We start from the raw sequence: 17,864 nt of genomic DNA, 5'->3' as shown, positions 1-17,864 counted from the left end.
GCATGAGCAATATATCTTTATTATCATTTAAGTTTGTACTTTTAAAATATCTAATTCAAAACTAAAATAAATATTCTCTGTTTATGTAATTTATAAAAAAAGAGAGGGGTGTCAGCCGATCTCATTATCGTTCTCTCAGCTCATTATTCTGCTAATGTGACACGCCCACAGAGCGCGCGGTATTCAAACGCAAATGATCTGAAGCGACACATGCAAACGTGTCAACGCCCCTCATAAACGCGATAACACAACAAATTTAATCATCAGATTAATGTACTATTTCTCTTGCGAGGCTGTGACTGTGAGGAATAATCCTGGGACATTTACCTCAGAACATGTGCTGGTTTATTTTGATTTCGAAGAGTAACGGATCTAGCCGAGAATTGTGAGTAGCCTAAGTTTTTTATTCTTGTGCTTTGTTCTAATCGCGATATGGAATAGTGTCTATGCAAAAAGACTGTTTAAATTTGAATCACGTTTCTGGTAAAATGTATTGGCCTACTTTTAAAAAGAATACTTTATAAGAAATTTATGGGAAAAGACAATTTTCTTTTCAAGATGTTTCCAACTCTAACTTTGAACAAATTCTGTAGAATGGCCCATATTAGAGATGCGCGGATGGGCTATTATTTCATCCGCAACCGCATCACAAATCTCATCATCCGTCCGCCATCCATCCGCACCAACATTTTTGACCAATTTTCCCGCCCGCCATCCGCTGATACAAGGCGCTGCTGATGACAGCCGCGAGTCTAGAAACCGCCCGCCCGAATTTAATTCAAATATTTTTTTTCGTCACTTCATCTGCCCGATCCGCGGTTTATCCGCGGAGTCCGCGGCTATAACCGCCAACTGCGCATCTCTAGCCCATTTAGCCTATTTGAACAGGATATGTCTCCATGAAAGACTATGTACCAAAAATTTACTTTTGACTTTCATTTATATTTGGATTATATATATAGGCTACACTGCCGTTCAAAAGTTTGGGGTCAGTACGATTTTTAATGTTTTTAAAAGAAGTCACTTATGCTCACCAATGCTGTATTTATTTAATTAAAAATACAACAAAAAACAGTAATATAGTGAAATATTATTACAATTTAAAGTAACTGTTTTTGATTTTAATATATTTTAAAATATTATTTATTCCTGTGATCAAAGCTGAATTTTCAGCATCAATACTCCAGTCTTCAGTGTCACATGATCCTTCAGAAATCATTCTAATATGAGGATTTGATGCTCAAGAAACATTTATGATTATGATCAATGTTGAGAACAGTTGTGTACCATTTTTTTAGGATTCTTTGATGAACAGAAAGTTAAAAACAACAGCATTTATTTGAAATATAATCATTTGAAACATTATAAATGTCTTTACTGTCACTTTTGATCAATTTAATTCCTCCTTGATGAATAAAAGTATTGATTTATTTGATTTATTTCCCCCCAAAAATAAAATAAAAACTGACCCCAAAGTTTTGAACGGTAGTGTTAGAAAAGATTCTATTTCAGATAAATACTGTTCTTTTGAACTTTACCTCAGAAGTGCTGGTATTTCGAGAAGCAACAGATTCAGCTGAGCTGAGGAATACTGTAGTAAGTTTTTTTCATTCTCAAGTGAATCGCGTTTCTGTGTGTGAATGAATGAACGGCAGAGATGCTCTGTTTACCACAACTCGCAAAAAGACAGTTTAAATTTGAATCGCGTTTCTGTGTGTGAATGAATGATCCGCTTTTAGCAAACTATATTGCTATACTGCGATGAGTAAAAATCGACTGAAATATGTTGAAATAAAATGTAATTGTATAAGCAAAGTATTCAACTGCAAATTAACATTTATATTTCTTATATAAACGAAAGACCTATGTAACCTTTCTAATAAAAAATATATTTACAAGGTAGATGTAAACAAACTATTAAAAGGTAAATATAAGCCTTTTCTTTAAATATTTTTATTGAGTTTTATTAGTGACAAATTTGGGGAGAGGATACATATTCCAAAACTGAAAATACAGTATGAGAATTAACTGCACAATTACTAGACATGGAAAAATATTTAAAAAATGAGATGCTTCCAACTGTGAACCAATTTGGTAGAATATATATATATATATATATATATATATATACACACACACACACACATATATTGCTCTTGCATTCTTTCTTGCCGCTCAGTGACACACCTGAATGAATGGCTCATTAAGTATGCGGGCCCCATTGTCTCCTCAGGTGTGAACCACTAAATATGCATGATGGTGTTGAAATCGTTGACGTTCCTTGCGCATATTGCCTTTCCAAACAAAAAGTGTCTTACAAAATTTAAATCAATGTATTGTTTTATGTGAATGATTAGGCAGGATGATTTTCACATCATTTTGAAGAAAAAACTCTAGGCAACGACATCCATTAGTCAAAAGTATTATTGACACAATTTTAGCATGTGTTTTGTGGCCTTATTTCAGAAACTTTATTTTTTTATTTTTTTCAATAACAATGCATAAACAATATTTCCTCAAAAATACAAACATGTACATACATGTTGCTCACATATTATGGTAGCCCTGTTTGTGCTAAATAGAGTGTAATTACACCTTTGCCATTAATATGTTTATAAGCAACTGAAAAAAGCACAAATGTCAGGGCATGTCAGAGCATCTCAAGGACCCCAAAAAAACCCTTAGACCCCAGAGGGTTAAAGGGGACGTATCATGAAAATCGGACTCTTTCTGTGTTTAAGTGCTATAATCGGGTCCCCGATGCATCTACCAACCTAGAAAACGTAAAAAGTGACAACTCAGTACCTCTGTTTTGGTAAGCCTTTCTCTGCTAGCATGTTAAAAAATAAGCCAATCAGATTTCACTCCCCTTCTGATGTATTAAAGGGATCTTATTATAATATTACCGGCCCTTAATCTGCACGTTTCCACCCATGGCGCCGCCCTGTTGGTTTTTGCAAGCGACAACAGTGTAACCAGTTCTAACGCAATGGCAAAAGTTCGAGCAAAACAGAGAGGGGGTTAAAAAAGCTGCCACTCGACCTGTCACCCAACCCGTCACCGCTAGGGGAAGCTGCCACTCGACCTGTCACTCAACCCGTCACCGCTAGGGGAAGCTGCCACTCAACCTGTCACTCAACCCGTCACCGCTAGGGGAAGCTGCCACTCGACCTGTCACTCAACCCGTCACCGCTAGGGGAAGCTGCCACTCAACCTGTCACTCAACCCGTCACCGCTAGGGGAAGCTGCCACTCGACCTGTCACTCAACCCGTCACCGCTAGGGGAAGCTGCCACTCGACCTGTCACTCAACCCTTCACCGCTAGGGGAAGCTGCCACTCGATCTGTCACTCAACCCGTCACTGCTAGGGGAAGCTGCCTCGGGACCCATCACCGTTATATGCCCCTGCCTCGGGATCTTACACAATATATAAGGTATTTTTTAAACAAAATGCAGCGCATATCACCTGTAGCTAACGGGCATTCACCATTAATTAAACGCTTTTCATCTGCCTTACTGCTACCAGACACTCCGACTGATGCATATGATCAAATAGACGGTTAGACATTGCATCCCACGTTTACTTCAACTCTTATTTAGCCCACCTATTTGCCACCTTTATATTTTTTTCCACCGTTTTAATCTGTAGCGCGAGTCTTGACACATACTAAGCGTCGCGCCAGCCACAACCTAGCGTTGCGCCTGCCTCAAGATCTCTCACTATTTAAATCTACCAGACACTCAATTTGATGCAAGTGTGCAAACAGACAGTAAAATACTGCTCTTTTTTATCTATTTGTCATCTTATCTTATTTTCTCTTTTTGTTTTGTCCATAACGGAGCGTGCGTCATGTCACCCATGCATCGCGCTAGCCACAACTTAGAGTCGCACCTGCCTAAAGATCTCTCAAACTAATTTGATATTTTGATATTTATTTTGATATTTTGATCAAATATGATCAAAAGATATTTGATCATATGCATCAGTCGGAGTGTCTGGTAGCTGTAAGGCAGATGAAAAACGTTTAGTTAATGGTGAATTTAACCTATTGTGCGTACCGTTCTGGAAGGGTCATTCCACCGGTGGAGACATGAATATGTATTGAAAGTGGGTCATATATGTAGTAGAATAGTATCATAAATTTCTAATTTAGGACCTTCTTGGCCGATAAAAGGCAGAAAATGACTTTTTAGTGCTTGTGGATTGTAGACAACAATCCCCATAGTGCATTGCAATGCTCAGTTCCGCAGACCACTCCCACTACAGTAGCTAGCTTAACTGCAAGATATTTGTGCAATGAACCTGCCACGTTAGCGTGTTAACAAAATGAAAATAAACTTACTTTACAGAAAGACGACCATTTGACCCTGTAGGCTTTGGCTGACGTTGCCAGTTGAACTTAGGTATTCTAAAGTAGGTCCCCAGGACGCCGCTATCCATATGGGGTGTGAAACTCGGGTGAGCAACAACACACACGTCCGTGTCATCCTCGGATTCCGTAGCACCGCTGGAATTCTCGGCAGCAGACAGACTCTTGTTCTGTGTCCATTGGCGCACAGTGAGAGCATAGGCACCACCAATCTGCCCCAGCTCGAGCCATTGCGGGCTCCTCGTCCGCGGCAAGCAGATCCTCTGCATCGGCTGTGGTGACAGCAGCTTCAGCCGCCTCCGGTTCCTCCATAGTCCTCAGCTGCTCGTCGCTATACTGTGGCTCATAAAGGTAGCCACGAACATCTGTTTCTACCATAACTTCGTCAAAATCCAGATCCTCCATAATGCATCCGTCTGCGTATTCAGTACCTTCGTCCATATTTTCAAAAAGTTTATCCCGGTGAAATCAAACGCACTGGCACTGATCTGATAGGTCTGTTAGCGCAATAGGTCCAACCCCCTATGGGCGGGTTTGAAAGGGTGGGAACTAGTGCTTGTAGTCTTCACAGAAACCCCCCCCCCTTTTACACTTCCTCCTACAATGATGTAAAATGACGATTTTTGCGTCATTGTAGGAGGAAGTGAAAAAGGTAAATAGAGGATTTCTCTCGTCTCAGGGGAAAATGAAAGAGTGTTGCACGACCATTCAATAGTATAACTGGATTTCTAACAATGGAAATCTTAATGCAAATGGGTGGAGTGACCCTTTAAAAAACACCTTATAGTTGTGTAAGGCGCATATAACGGAGACTAGCCCCGAGGCAGGCGCATATAACGGAGACGGGCCCCGAGGCAGGCGCATATAACGGAGACGGCCCCGAGGCAGGCGCATATAACGGAGACGGGCCCCGAGGCAGGTGCATATAACGGAGACGGGCCCCCGAGGCAGGCGCATATAACAAAGAAGGGGCCCAGAGGCAGGCGCATATAACGGAGACGGGCCCCAAGGCAGGCGCATATAATGGAGACGGGCCCCGAGGCAGGCGCATATAACGGAGACGGGCCCCGAGGCAGGCACATATAACGGAGACGGGCCCCGAGGCAGGCGCATATAACAGAGACGGGCCCCGAGGCAGGCACATATAACAGAGACGGGCCCCGAGGCAGGCGCAAATAACGGAGACGGGCCCCGAGACAGGCGCATACGACGAAGACGGGCCCCGAGGCAGGCGCATATAACGAAGACGGGCCCCGAGGCAGGCGTATATAACTGAGACGGGCCCCGAGGCAGGCGCATATAACGGAGACGGGCCCCGAGGCAGGCGCATATAACAGAGACGGGCCCCGAGGCAGGCGCATATAACAGAGACGGGCCCCGAGGCAGCCGCATAACGGAGACGGGCCCCGAGGCAGGCGCATATAACAGAGACGGGCCCCGAGGCAGGCGCATATAACAGAGACGGGCCCCGAGGCAGCTGCATATAACGGAGACGGGCCCCGAGGCAGGCACATTTAACGGAGATGGGCCCCAAGGCAGGCGCATATAACGGAGACGGGCCCCGAGGCAGGCGCATACAACAGAGACGGGCCCCGAGGCAGGCGCATATAACAGAGACGGGCCCCGAGGCAGGCGCATATAACAGAGACGGGCCCCGAGGCAGCCGTATATAACGGAGACGGGCCCCGAGGCAGGCGCATTTAACGGAGATGGGCCCCAAGGCAGGCGCATATAACGGAGACGGGCCCCGAGGCAGGCGCATACAACAGAGACGGGCCCCGAAGCAGGTGCATGTAACAGAGACGGGCCCCGAGGCAGGTGCATATAACGGAGACGGGTCAAGTGGCAGCTTACCCTACCATGCAGAGATTTTACCCCTATTGGCAAAGCATGCAAACTGTTCTTTCGTTGCTGCACAGTCGAGCACAGAACACTGTTTGACCAAAAAATTTCACAGCTGTTTTATAAAGACCTCAGGGAACTGTGTCAACTTGTATAAAAGTTAAACATGACAGTACATGCAAGTCGACGAGATTAATCAATGTAACTCCACAACTACATAAATGTATCCACTAAAGGCCAATTTATACTTTTGCGTCGAGTGTACACTGTAGTGCATGTCGTAGGCTACGCACGTAGCATTTATACCTATGCATTATGTCTGTGTTGCTCTGCAGTTACAGCCCCGAAACACTAGTTGTCGGGGGAGGGTTTTAATGTTCCATTGTGTTTCGATTCCTCACCGGCTGTTTTGAGTTTAGGCTACTACAAGCAATGGCGACTGAAAGAGAGAGGATCATGTTGGAGTTGGAGCGTATCGCTCGGTCACTTGGTCCATTTCCATGTTTCTTCTCTGAATTTTCACTGAACTTCTGAATTTAAAAATGGAGGGCGGTGCAGAAGAACACGCCGGAAATGCATAGGAGGAAACGAGATGCTACCAAGCTGACCAATCACAGATCTTGCGGTCCGCGTTGTCGCGACTTGTAGTTACATTTTTGAGGAGGTGCATGTCAGGACACGGCGAAGGGTATGGTGTATGGTACATGTCTGTGCGTATGCTACGCTGTACCTACTGCGCGCATAAATTGGCCTTAACCGTTCAGAAACGTCCAGGTGCGTCTAAAAGTTGCAACCTCTTTCTGAGTCTCTCCGTAAGGCTGCACTCGCTGCTGGTTATTTCGGAGATTTTGGAAGACTGAGATTATTCATGTGTTTTGTTATGGCCGAGTATCCAAAGCTCTTGTAAAGGATCGGCCCTCTTCTGAACGGGGACGGGGAGCAGCAGCTCATTTGCATTTAAAGGAACACACACAAAAACGGTGCATTATTGCTCACACCCAAAAAGGGGCAAATTTGACAAGCTATAATAAATTATCTGTGGGGTATTTTGAGCTGAAATGTCACAGACACATTCTGGGGACACCATAGATTTATATTACATATTGTGAAAAGGGGCATAATATGTCACCTTTAAGATTAACGGAAACACCAAAAGACTATAATGTGGAAGAAGTACAGTTTGGAGTATCGGAGTATTTTTTCATTTGTATTGCTTTTTGTCCTTGTATTTTTTTGTGGACCCCAGGAAGATTAGCAACCACTCCATGGAAGCTAATGGGGATCCAATCTCCAATCAAGTGGAGTTGGGTCAGTAGAACCGGAGCGGTTACACCGACAGCACAGCCAACGGCCCCATAAAAAGCTGTTTTTAACAGCACCCTGATAAATTTATCAGTAGCAGAAAATAAAATGTTTGGAATTCACCACATCACAGGAGAATATATTTCATGGCCACTTGCAAGAGCTGAATTTTTCGAGGTGACCTCTGCCTGAATTCTCAGGCTAACTCTAAAAATAACCCACAAATCTCCCAAGATGCACTGCCTCACTCTAACCAGCCTAGTTCAAAAGAAAAACAATACTGCTTCCTCTCAGCCTGTCCCAACACTTCTGCAAGTAGCCTTAAACTGACTTGCGTTCCAGGCATTCAGAAGGTGGATGGTGTAAATCATAAATGCACAGTCTGTACAGTATGTGCTGCTGTATGATCATTCACATCGGACTGAAAGACAAACAAACAGACAAAATGTTTTTCCTGTTACAAGCACTTGATTTCTTCCAAACTCATCCAGTGATGCAATGACACATGAAGCACTTCTCCCTGAGGAGAACTTCAATTAAATACGGAAATTAATTAAAACTCTTAAAATGTTCCCTGCCATTTGTTTTAATTGATTCCCCACTGCGGTGCATGAGCAGCAATCCAACATCAAACAGCATTCACTCTCAACCCGTCTCACTTCTGTGATGTGACATTCTGAATGAACAATGGAATATGAGAACATAAATGTTTTATCCTGGGGAATTCATTAGATGGTATAAAGTGGATTTTCCACAAGAGAACCAAAAGTCTGTTTGCAGTGGATTAAAGTAGATTTACTTCCCTCCTCAAACACTCATTTGAAGAGGCTTTTTGAGCAGTTACATCAAGGCTAAATATCAAGTTCCTCCTCCAGAGCATCTCCACTTATCCAGAATGTGATACTTCTTCAAATGAAGCACTGGTTATTATTGCCATAACCTTTATTACATTAACCAGCATGAAATGACTGTGCTAACTATTGGCAATGTTTTAGAAAGGCTGTTGTGGTCAATATATCAAAAATGATCATGTTTGCTTACTTGTGCGTAAGATCCGGTGCGTAACTTGGATCCGGAGATTCTGTACTCATTCAGAAGTGTAACACAGCGCCCCCTAACGTACATAACACTAGAAAACATAAATGGACCCTTTTCACGCGTTTTAACGATCATCAGCATCATAAATCCTGGAAAGGGTTTTATATATATATATATATATATATTTATTTTTTATTTTTTTATGGACATTTATAACACAATACTTTGTATTATATTGCCTTTGCATCAAATTACAAGACTAGTTAACGCTGCTGTGAGGGTGTTTCTAAAACGTGTCTGTGGGAGTGACGTCTTTCTCTCTTCTGACTGCTGTTATCAATCTCTCTATCTTTTTCTCTCTTTATGAAAGTTATGAAAACACTATTGTGGAGTTTTTCTTTTGCTATTTGAGCAAATGGGAACACAAAAATATATATTAAATGTAGTCACTTTTCACCGCTGCAAACGTTTACCCAACTAGGACGACATCCGCTTCTGAGAAACATGGAAATGTGAAACGGGTCTATTGTCCAAAAAAACAAAAAAAAACTTGTCAATGGTGGAGCAGTGTTCTGTCATAAATGACAAAAAAAAAAACTTGTCAATGGCGGGGAAAGGTCCATTCTTATTTTGATTATTTTATATTTTGAAAACAAACCAATGAAAAGCCGCATACGTCTAAACGTGCAATTCTACCTACCAGCAGAACTGTAGTGTGCATCTGAGCTTCACTTGAGCACACACATCATTTCACTCAGAATGACACATGCTATTAATCCACAACACACACACACACACACACACACACACACACACACACACACACACACACACACACACACACACACACACACACACACACACACACACACACACATCATTGAAAAAAATGAATGCATTCTGTGTTGTTATGATGGGTGCAAACTTGGGCTCATGTTATTCCACACAGTATTTGTGGGAAATAATGGGGGGAACTCCATACGACACATTTACCTGATGACATCACTAACTACAACTTTTACCAAGTTAGTATCTTCTGTGGTTTGACACAGCAAAACATGCCGAAGTCAATCCGTTTCTGAACCTCAAAATGATGATCCTCTATATGAGAAACTTACTTTAGAAGATGCAGCACTTTTAACTACATCTAACAAATGAATACAAACCCTCTACACATTTATACAACACATTTATTACAACTAAACACTTTACCAACTGAAGAGAACAGAAAAAGAAAACCAAGATGAAGTCAAAAAGAATCCATAAAAAATGTGCATTTGATTACAAGTAGCTGATAATCAGCTAGAGATGATCAGATACAGAGACCCAGAGGGAATGAATAGTAAATCAGTCCAGCATCAGCCTTACTTCAGCAGAAGAGGGAGGATCTAGCGGCTCGCCTGAAGGATCCAGCATCATCGGCTCCGTCCCGAGGCACTGCTGCAGAGAGAATGACTCTCGCACAATCCCCTTCAATTAGTTTCCACGTCGCCGGCTCAGATTTGCAGAGGCTTTGCTAACATCAGCGGATTTCAGGGCTTTCTTGTTGATTACTACTCGCTCTACTCTAGCTAAGCGATTGGAGCTGATTTGTTTTGTTTTTTCCCCAAGTAGCCTGCTAGCATGCAGTGCCACCCTCAGGTTCAGGCATTATTGCTGAACATTACCACACTGGAAACCAGCCAAATGATTACATAATCATGCTTGATAACATGGGTACATACCCAAAAATACACGGGATCTTTTCCTTTTTCAGCAGAAAATTAGCTTTTGTTTGCTTTGGCCATTGCCAGGGCACTATAATGTTCTTGTTAAGTGTTAAGCACAATTCTGTGCTACTGCGTATATATCCTGAGTGGCCACTAGGGGGCTCTGAGCTGTTTCTAGGGCTTTGAAAGGTGCTCAGTGTGATTTGTCTAAATTCTTCAAGCAGTGTCTGGTATTTTTCCATAATCATATGTGTATTTATTATCCCAATTTTTAGCATAAATAGCCTTTAGCATCACATATAAATATATTTCTGCCTCATACGGTGATCAGAATCCCCATCGGATTGCAAAGAAGTTGTTTTAAAACACTCACTGGTGCCTGAAAGTGAGTTTTGAGCTGACAATTGTTTAAAATGTCTTATATTGAACTTGACCAAGCACAGCGTGATGACGAACGCGGTTGCCCTGCCCTGTTTGCTTGAACCGCGAGAGGAGTCAATTGCCGTCATTACGTTGTGCGTCAAGTTCAGGATTACTCTTTGGCGTTAATCGATACGTACGGCCATCTGCTGGAAGCTATATCAATAAAGTTTTAAATATGGATATTTTTCTTACACAAACGCATCGCTTCACTTCAGAAGACCTTTATTAACCCCCGGAGCTGTGTGGAGCACTTTAATCAGGAATAGATGTGCTTTAATGGACTTCCAAAGACATACAGCCATTCACTCTCATTATCAAACTTGGAAGAGCCAGGACATTTTTGAATATAACCTCCGGTTGTATTTGTCTGAAAGAAGAATGTCATGTACACATAGGATGGCTGCAGGGTGAGTAAATCATGGGCTAATTTTCATTTTTGAGTGAACTATCCCTTCAAGCTAGTCCCAGACTAAAATGCAAGTATTGGGCTGTTTTAACTGAAAGCAACTTGCAGTCTCTTAAAAAATGTCAGTGCCATTGTTTTGTTTCAAGATGCACACAGTAAACTTCTAAGGCATGTTTAAAAGCTACTTAAATGTACTAATTAAACTAAGGCCTAATCCTGGCTTAATCTAAACCCTCTCTGTAAAACCAGGCCATTGACTAATACTGAAGCGAGACACCTAGTGTTACTAGATAATATTTGTTGGTTATAAGCCTTGCAGGACTTTCTTCTTCCTATCAGAGACTCTTGGTGTAGAAACCATCAGATTCATCTACACAGAAGGAAAAAAAAGGTTACTCTGAAAGTGACTTGCAATTGGACATTTCAACGTCAGAATCCTGTAGTGTACCTTAAATATTAGAGAGCTTGGATCCCACATGGTTTACATGTCTATGTCCAGGAATTACAGCCCTCATTTCTTCAGCCTACACAACTATTCTTGATTACACTAATGGAGAAAACCGTTTATGTTGCATGAGATCTTATCTCTGAAGAGTGCTTAAAGGGGAATATCTCTGGCAATTATAAACAGGAATTTTTGCTTCGGGTTACTGGGATAAGAATGTAAAAACAAATGAATTAGCAGGTCAGACAGAGTCAAGAGCATCTGTGGTCTTCAGTCTGCTGGTGTAATGACTGATGCTAAGTCTAGTGTTGTCTGGTTTACTGATGAACTACTGTCACACACAGTTGGTATATATAGCATATATAGAAATGAAGAAATCGGAAGGTTGGGAGCCTCATATCCTGACAGGAAGTTCACTAGGATATTTATGATTTGGTTCTCCCAGTGAGGCCTTTATTAACTTTATATTATTTGCGATCTATACAATTGTTTTTAACTTTATTTTTTTTTTACTTCTGATTAAAGTAACTCTTTTAATTTGTCCACTCTACTAGATTAAATTAGTGAATGTGATCTAATCAAGTACTCAGACTGTTCACGTTACTGAAACTGTAGTTTCCAGCATGCTTCGTATGGGACTTAATGGGGAGAGTAAAGCCTAGTTCACACAGGTAAAGCCTAGTTCACACTACATGATTTTAAGCCCGATTTGCAAATCGTTGAGCTCACCGACAGGTCAGGGTGTTATCGCGTGCAAATCGTGGGGGATTAGCGGGCGATGAACGCTCGCCAATCTGTTAGTATGAAAGAGCCAACAACGCATCAAAGACGCTCGCAGACGCGTTGCAGACGCGTCGCCGAGCCTAGAAAAATATCTAGCATGCTAGATATCCAGAGCTGTCGCACGACTCAATCTCACTGATGTCATGAGCAACAGCCAATCAGAGCAAGGCATGGGTTGAGGTCACCGGGTAACTACGCGGGTAAATACACGATTTTTGCCGTCAGCCAAACATAAACATGCAGCTACATCTCCGATATAAACATGCTGTACTCACCTCCAACTCTCTCTGTAGCACAGACAATCCCTGCTGTTCGCGTATGCGGATCCACTCGCCCATACTCTCTTATTTTTTCTTTTTTTGCGTTGTTTTCTCAGAGCCAATCATCGCGCAAACAGTTTGCAGCACTAGTTTCTGTCTCACGTCCATATTCGCGGCCGTGGTTCTGTTCTTCTTCGGCGCACGTGCGGTTTCACCTCATTTCCGGTTCGTTTTATCGCTGATTTTTCGTGACAAAACGTGGTTTTTAGACAAGATAGAATCGTTGGGTGACAGAGTTGTTGTCAACTCGTGTAGTGCGTTACCTCCTGTTGCGGATCAATCACGTTGTGTCGTGTGGTGTGAACAGCTCAACAACTTGAACACTCCTGATTTCACAGAGAGCAAGTCATGTAGTGTGAACCCCACAGTTCAGCCCGACGTTTTAAAATCATGTAGTGTGAACTAGGCATAAAATGTTGGAATAAAGTATTCGCAACTAAGCTGTGGGAAGCTCTGAAACAAAACCTGAGACGTGATTAAGACTGATACAGTCGTTTAGCTTACAAGCAAAGCCTTCTGTTCAACACAACAACATAAAACCATTTCTATTTGTCGGATACAGTAGAGGCAGCATCATGCTTTGAGATGGCAGAGCCCAGGCAAATCTGAGGAAGTTGCCACAGTTTAGGAGAGATCTTGAAGGAGAGGAGAAGATTTGTTTTTTCCTGTGACTCAAAGCAGAAGAACTGCAGGGATGAATCGTAAAGTTGTGATGGTTGACATGAAGGTGGAATTTCAGCAGACAAGTGTGTTTGTGTGTGTGTGTGTGTGTGTGTGTGTTTCTTGTTTAACCTACATTGTGAGGACCAAATGGCCCCATAAAGATGGTAAAATGTGAAAATGTTGACATTGTGGGGCCATTTGTTGGGCCAAGTGATGTTTTTTGAAAATAAAATTTTTAGGGGTAGGGTTAGTGTAAGGGGAGAGAATATACTGTTTGTACAGTATATAAACCATTACGTCTATGAAAAGTTGGAAAGTCTATGTAAAGATATAAAAACAAGTTTGCGTGTGTAGGCAAATGTCCTCATTTATATAGTGAAATATTATGACAACAGACTAGTGAGGACATTTGGTTACACTTTATTTTAGGGTGACGCACTTACATTGTACTTACTGAAATAAGTAATATTAGAGTTACAGCGTTGGATTAAGGTTAGTTAGTAATTATGCATAATTTACTGTTATTACTACAGTAAGTACATGTAATACTGTGTAACTATGCCACCTTAAAATAAGGTGTTACCGGACATTTTAATGATCCTCACTCGTTAAAAAGGCTTATAAACAGACCAAAACATGTTTGTATTTAAATCTAGTATTTTGCACATGTTTCTGTGATGATAGGTTTAGGGTTAAAGCTTGGATCAGGCCATAGAAAATATTATTAACCTGATATAAAATCAATGGAAGTCTACGCAATGACCTCACTAATATAGTGAAACAAACATGAAAGCCCAAAGTGTGTGTGTGTGCGTGTGTGTGTGTGTGTGTGTGTGTGTGTGTGTGTGTGTGTGTGTGTGTGTGTGGTGACGTGACGATCGTTGAATGGATAACACATGTTGGGCTTCTCACACACTCGTGATACATCTTTACTTCATTCATAAAAGCAAACATTTATCTTAGATGTTGTAGTTATTTACAAAAATGCAATAGCAGTTGATAAACGAGTTTAAAAGTCTTAATAAAGTAAAATGATGGAACATGCAACTGTACGTGAGATAATGCAGATTATCGTACAACTGAAGGTTCATTTCTCCTGCTAGATGCAGTGTTTGATCAAACTCAACACACATTTACAAAGCCATTCCTGAAGCCATATGATAGCTTTGTGAGAGGAACTCATGTGCATTTCTGTAAAGTGTGCCAGCGTGAATGAGATGTTTTGAAGGAGATTTCCAGGAAATAATAAGCTGTATGAATTTAGCGAACTTGAAATCCAATGCGTTAGTCATATGATGATGTTTCTTGTGCTTTTGAATCCTGACTGCTACTGAACGCTGAATTGAATGTAATGGAGTAGCATGAACACACACACAGCTTCCTCTGCTCGTCACTGAGGTTTAGAAAGTCACGAGGGTGAATAAACACTGACTGAAGCCGCTGCGTTTACACACTTAATATCTGCGGAGGACAAATATATTGTGGCTGTCAGAAGTATATCAGCATCTGCACAGGTATTTTAGTGTGTGATTGTTGGCAGCTTGTGATGTGTGTGTTTTGAGGTCCTCTGTAACTGTGGACAAACTGCCAAAGGGCAAAAACAACATAAATCACATGCTGTCAGTCTGACAGAACCTAAAGACACATCAGAGGAGTGTCTCAGGTCACACACACACACTCACACACACACTCACACACACACTCACACTCACACTCACACACACACACACACACACATACATACACACACACACACACACACACACACACACACAGTGTTTGCGCATCAACATACAGACAGATGTGAAGGTAACGGGATCCAGCCATAGGAAACACACTAAAGTGTCTTCGTTAAGTTCATCAAGAGGCTTGTTTTGTCTCAGTGTGGCTCCACATTCCACACACAGGTCGACCCGAGGCTCGTCACATGATATAAACACAAACTATAACTGACAGCTCAAGGCCTGCCGTGCTGAAAGCATCCATCAGAGAGATTATTCCTCTGGATTATTCCTTTGGCTTGCTTAGTTGGGGACATTTAAAGTGTCAGTGAATAGCAGACTGTGTTTGATACTTCACCTTTCCATGCAATGCACTGAATTAGCTCTTCAATACTTCCAGTGTGCCAAATAAATTGGTAATATCAACTCTGATTATGAATATTTCTTTTATTACTTTTGTTGTTTGAGATGATAACTGGTCTATTTATTGGATAGTACAGTAGAGATTTTGACTGGGAAAATCTTGGCTGGGAACTGAACTTGGTGCGCTAATCACAGTGCCATCGACACCCACAACTGATCTTCAGTTGTTATCATGATGTTATCATGACACAATATCATGATGCCACGTGACAACAATGTGTTCAAGTACATGTTTGGCAAAAATCCTTTTTTTTCTAGCTGTGTAACTGTAGAATATTTCTCTGCTCTTTCAATGAATAACTTCTAATGGGAATAAAACATGATGTTCTTTTGACACTGGTTGTCTGAATGTCATCTGGGCTCAGATTGGGTGGAGGTGACAGACAGACTGCAGATGTGCCACAGACAGGAGACCGTAAACACTGGAAGACACATCGAAGCAGTGTGTACATCATAACACATTACAGTCATTTACCACAGGTCATGCGTTTAGCTATAACCCAGTTAAATGTGGTCAAATCACTGTAACGCAGATCCTCAACAGCAGGATGGAAGATCATTTAATTAACAATAAAATTCAGAAGTAGATTTTCTGATGAACTGTGTAAATTCAGAGAGAAAAGTCAAGTCACCTTTATTTCTATAGCGCTTTTTACAATACAGATTGTTTCAAAGCAGATTTAAAGCGATAATAGGAAAGTAATGCAACAAAGTTTGTTACTCCTGTACATCAGATCTAGAAGAAAATAGAGTCATAGTCCAGCTGAAGTAAATTCAGTGATGGTTCATTTTCATTGTAAACAAGTTATTAATTTAGTTCATTCATTTAGCAGCTCTGGAGAAAATGTCATCATCCAGCTCAGTTTCTGTTCTCATATAATCATGTCAATGCATGCAGATCAATAATTGTGTTGAATATTAACAAATGCAGGAGCTGTTCCTGTGTGGGAGGAGAGTGAAGTCAAACTCGATGGGTTTGGTGTAAGGCATTACAATTAACAAACTTATTAAAAGATGAAAAGGTGTCCATGGAAAATACGGACAATGTGCACACTGAAATCTGTAGAAACAGTAGCACACCAATAAACTCTCGATCACAGCGGGACATCATTCAGCCGACTAGCCACGACTCGGTTCCACACACACATTTCTGAAATGAGACATTTAAAAACGACATTTTAGCTGCTTTTAAACCACACACCCAACACTCTCTAACGGCAGGCCAAAACTACAGCCGAGGCTGGACGGTCCTCTGATGTAACGATCGGGTCACTCGAGCCATGAGAACCAGGCTGGGTTATATTTATAGAAAAGGCCTCAGTAACGCAAGCGTCTTTGGGTGTTCACAGGCATTCCAGAGTCACTGCAGACCACGAGGCCGAGGCTGAGCAGGGAAGATGGAGGAGGACAATGGAAGCAGAAAAACTGCTGTTGTCAACTACAGAGAAGCTTCCAGAATAACATCTTGGGGGTTTATTGTGGAGTTATGCAGCATGAAAGTGAAGAAACGAAGACAGAACTGTACAAAAAGTGATTGAACTGCGGTACAGTAACTGGCATTGAACTCTTGTTTTGGGCTTTTGGTAGTGGAGTAGTTTAACTCTCTAGCAGAGCCTGCACTGCTCGCCATGATCAGTAATGTTGTTTATCAGATTACAACAACTAAACAAGTGTGGAGCATCCAATTGGAGAAATGAAGAACGAGATACACTACTTTCCCCTTACCCATCAAAGATCACCGGTGATCCCAGATTATCGCTGTTCTACCTTTATTACTCATTTAAACATCACACACCTACCTTATCTGGACAAACACAGCATCATTAGAAAGGTTTAAGACTCCAGCTTCGATATTTGAACACTGTTTATGATTAAACTGGTATGCAGTAACATTAATTTATTAATTTATTCCAGGAGTGCAAAATAATAAATCTGTAACATTCGTTATTTTGAATAGAAATCATCACTCATAAAGCAGTCATTCACATCATCTCCGGTTTATTTGTGTTCACACACATGCAATATACAGCATCCGCCAGGGTTTTTTGTCCAATGGTTCGCATATTTGGAGAAATAATGATTAATTATTGCATGTTTGTAATACATTTTTTTTTTCAATGCAGAATAACATTTCTATTCAGTTTATCACTGAAATATCATTATAATACAGTCACAGTCTACACACTGTCTACACCTGTCAAATGTGTCTTTCTTCAAATAACCAGTGCCCAGAGATGTAAATAATAATAATAATAATAATAATATATTTTATTTAACGGCGCCTTTCATAACACAAGGTCACCGTAAGAGGAAACAAATAAAATAAACAATAAACAAAACCATAGCAGCACAAAATTCAACAACATAACAGCACACATGCATCATAGATACAGTAGAATACAGTACAGGCCAATAAAAG

General features: G+C 41.3%; 1 protein-coding gene across 4 annotated transcripts in view; it reads right to left on the bottom strand.

Annotated features, from left to right (window-relative positions):
- septin4b (septin 4b) overlaps window positions 1-17,864 on the bottom strand; it is an 85,861-nt gene that overhangs the window by 52,859 nt on the left and 15,138 nt on the right. Inside the window, exon 1 of one of the 4 annotated variants that reach the window (XM_077207538.1) lies at window positions 9,921-10,165. The exons of 2 other annotated variants lie outside the window; for them this stretch is intronic. In XM_077207538.1, coding sequence (XP_077063653.1) covers window positions 9,921-9,971 — 51 coding nt within the window. In that variant the 5' untranslated portion in view covers window positions 9,972-10,165. Of the gene's footprint in view, window positions 1-9,920; window positions 10,166-17,864 lie in introns of those variants that run through there. One more of the 4 variants, XM_077207540.1, reaches the window with a different exon arrangement.

Source organism: Siphateles boraxobius, unplaced genomic scaffold (assembly GCF_051911475.1).
Source record: "Siphateles boraxobius isolate OS27281-9 unplaced genomic scaffold, OSU_SipBor_1 6, whole genome shotgun sequence".
In the NCBI taxonomy this organism is placed as follows: Eukaryota; Metazoa; Chordata; class Actinopteri; order Cypriniformes; family Leuciscidae; genus Siphateles; species Siphateles boraxobius.
This window is presented reverse-complemented; position numbering and strand designations above follow the sequence as displayed.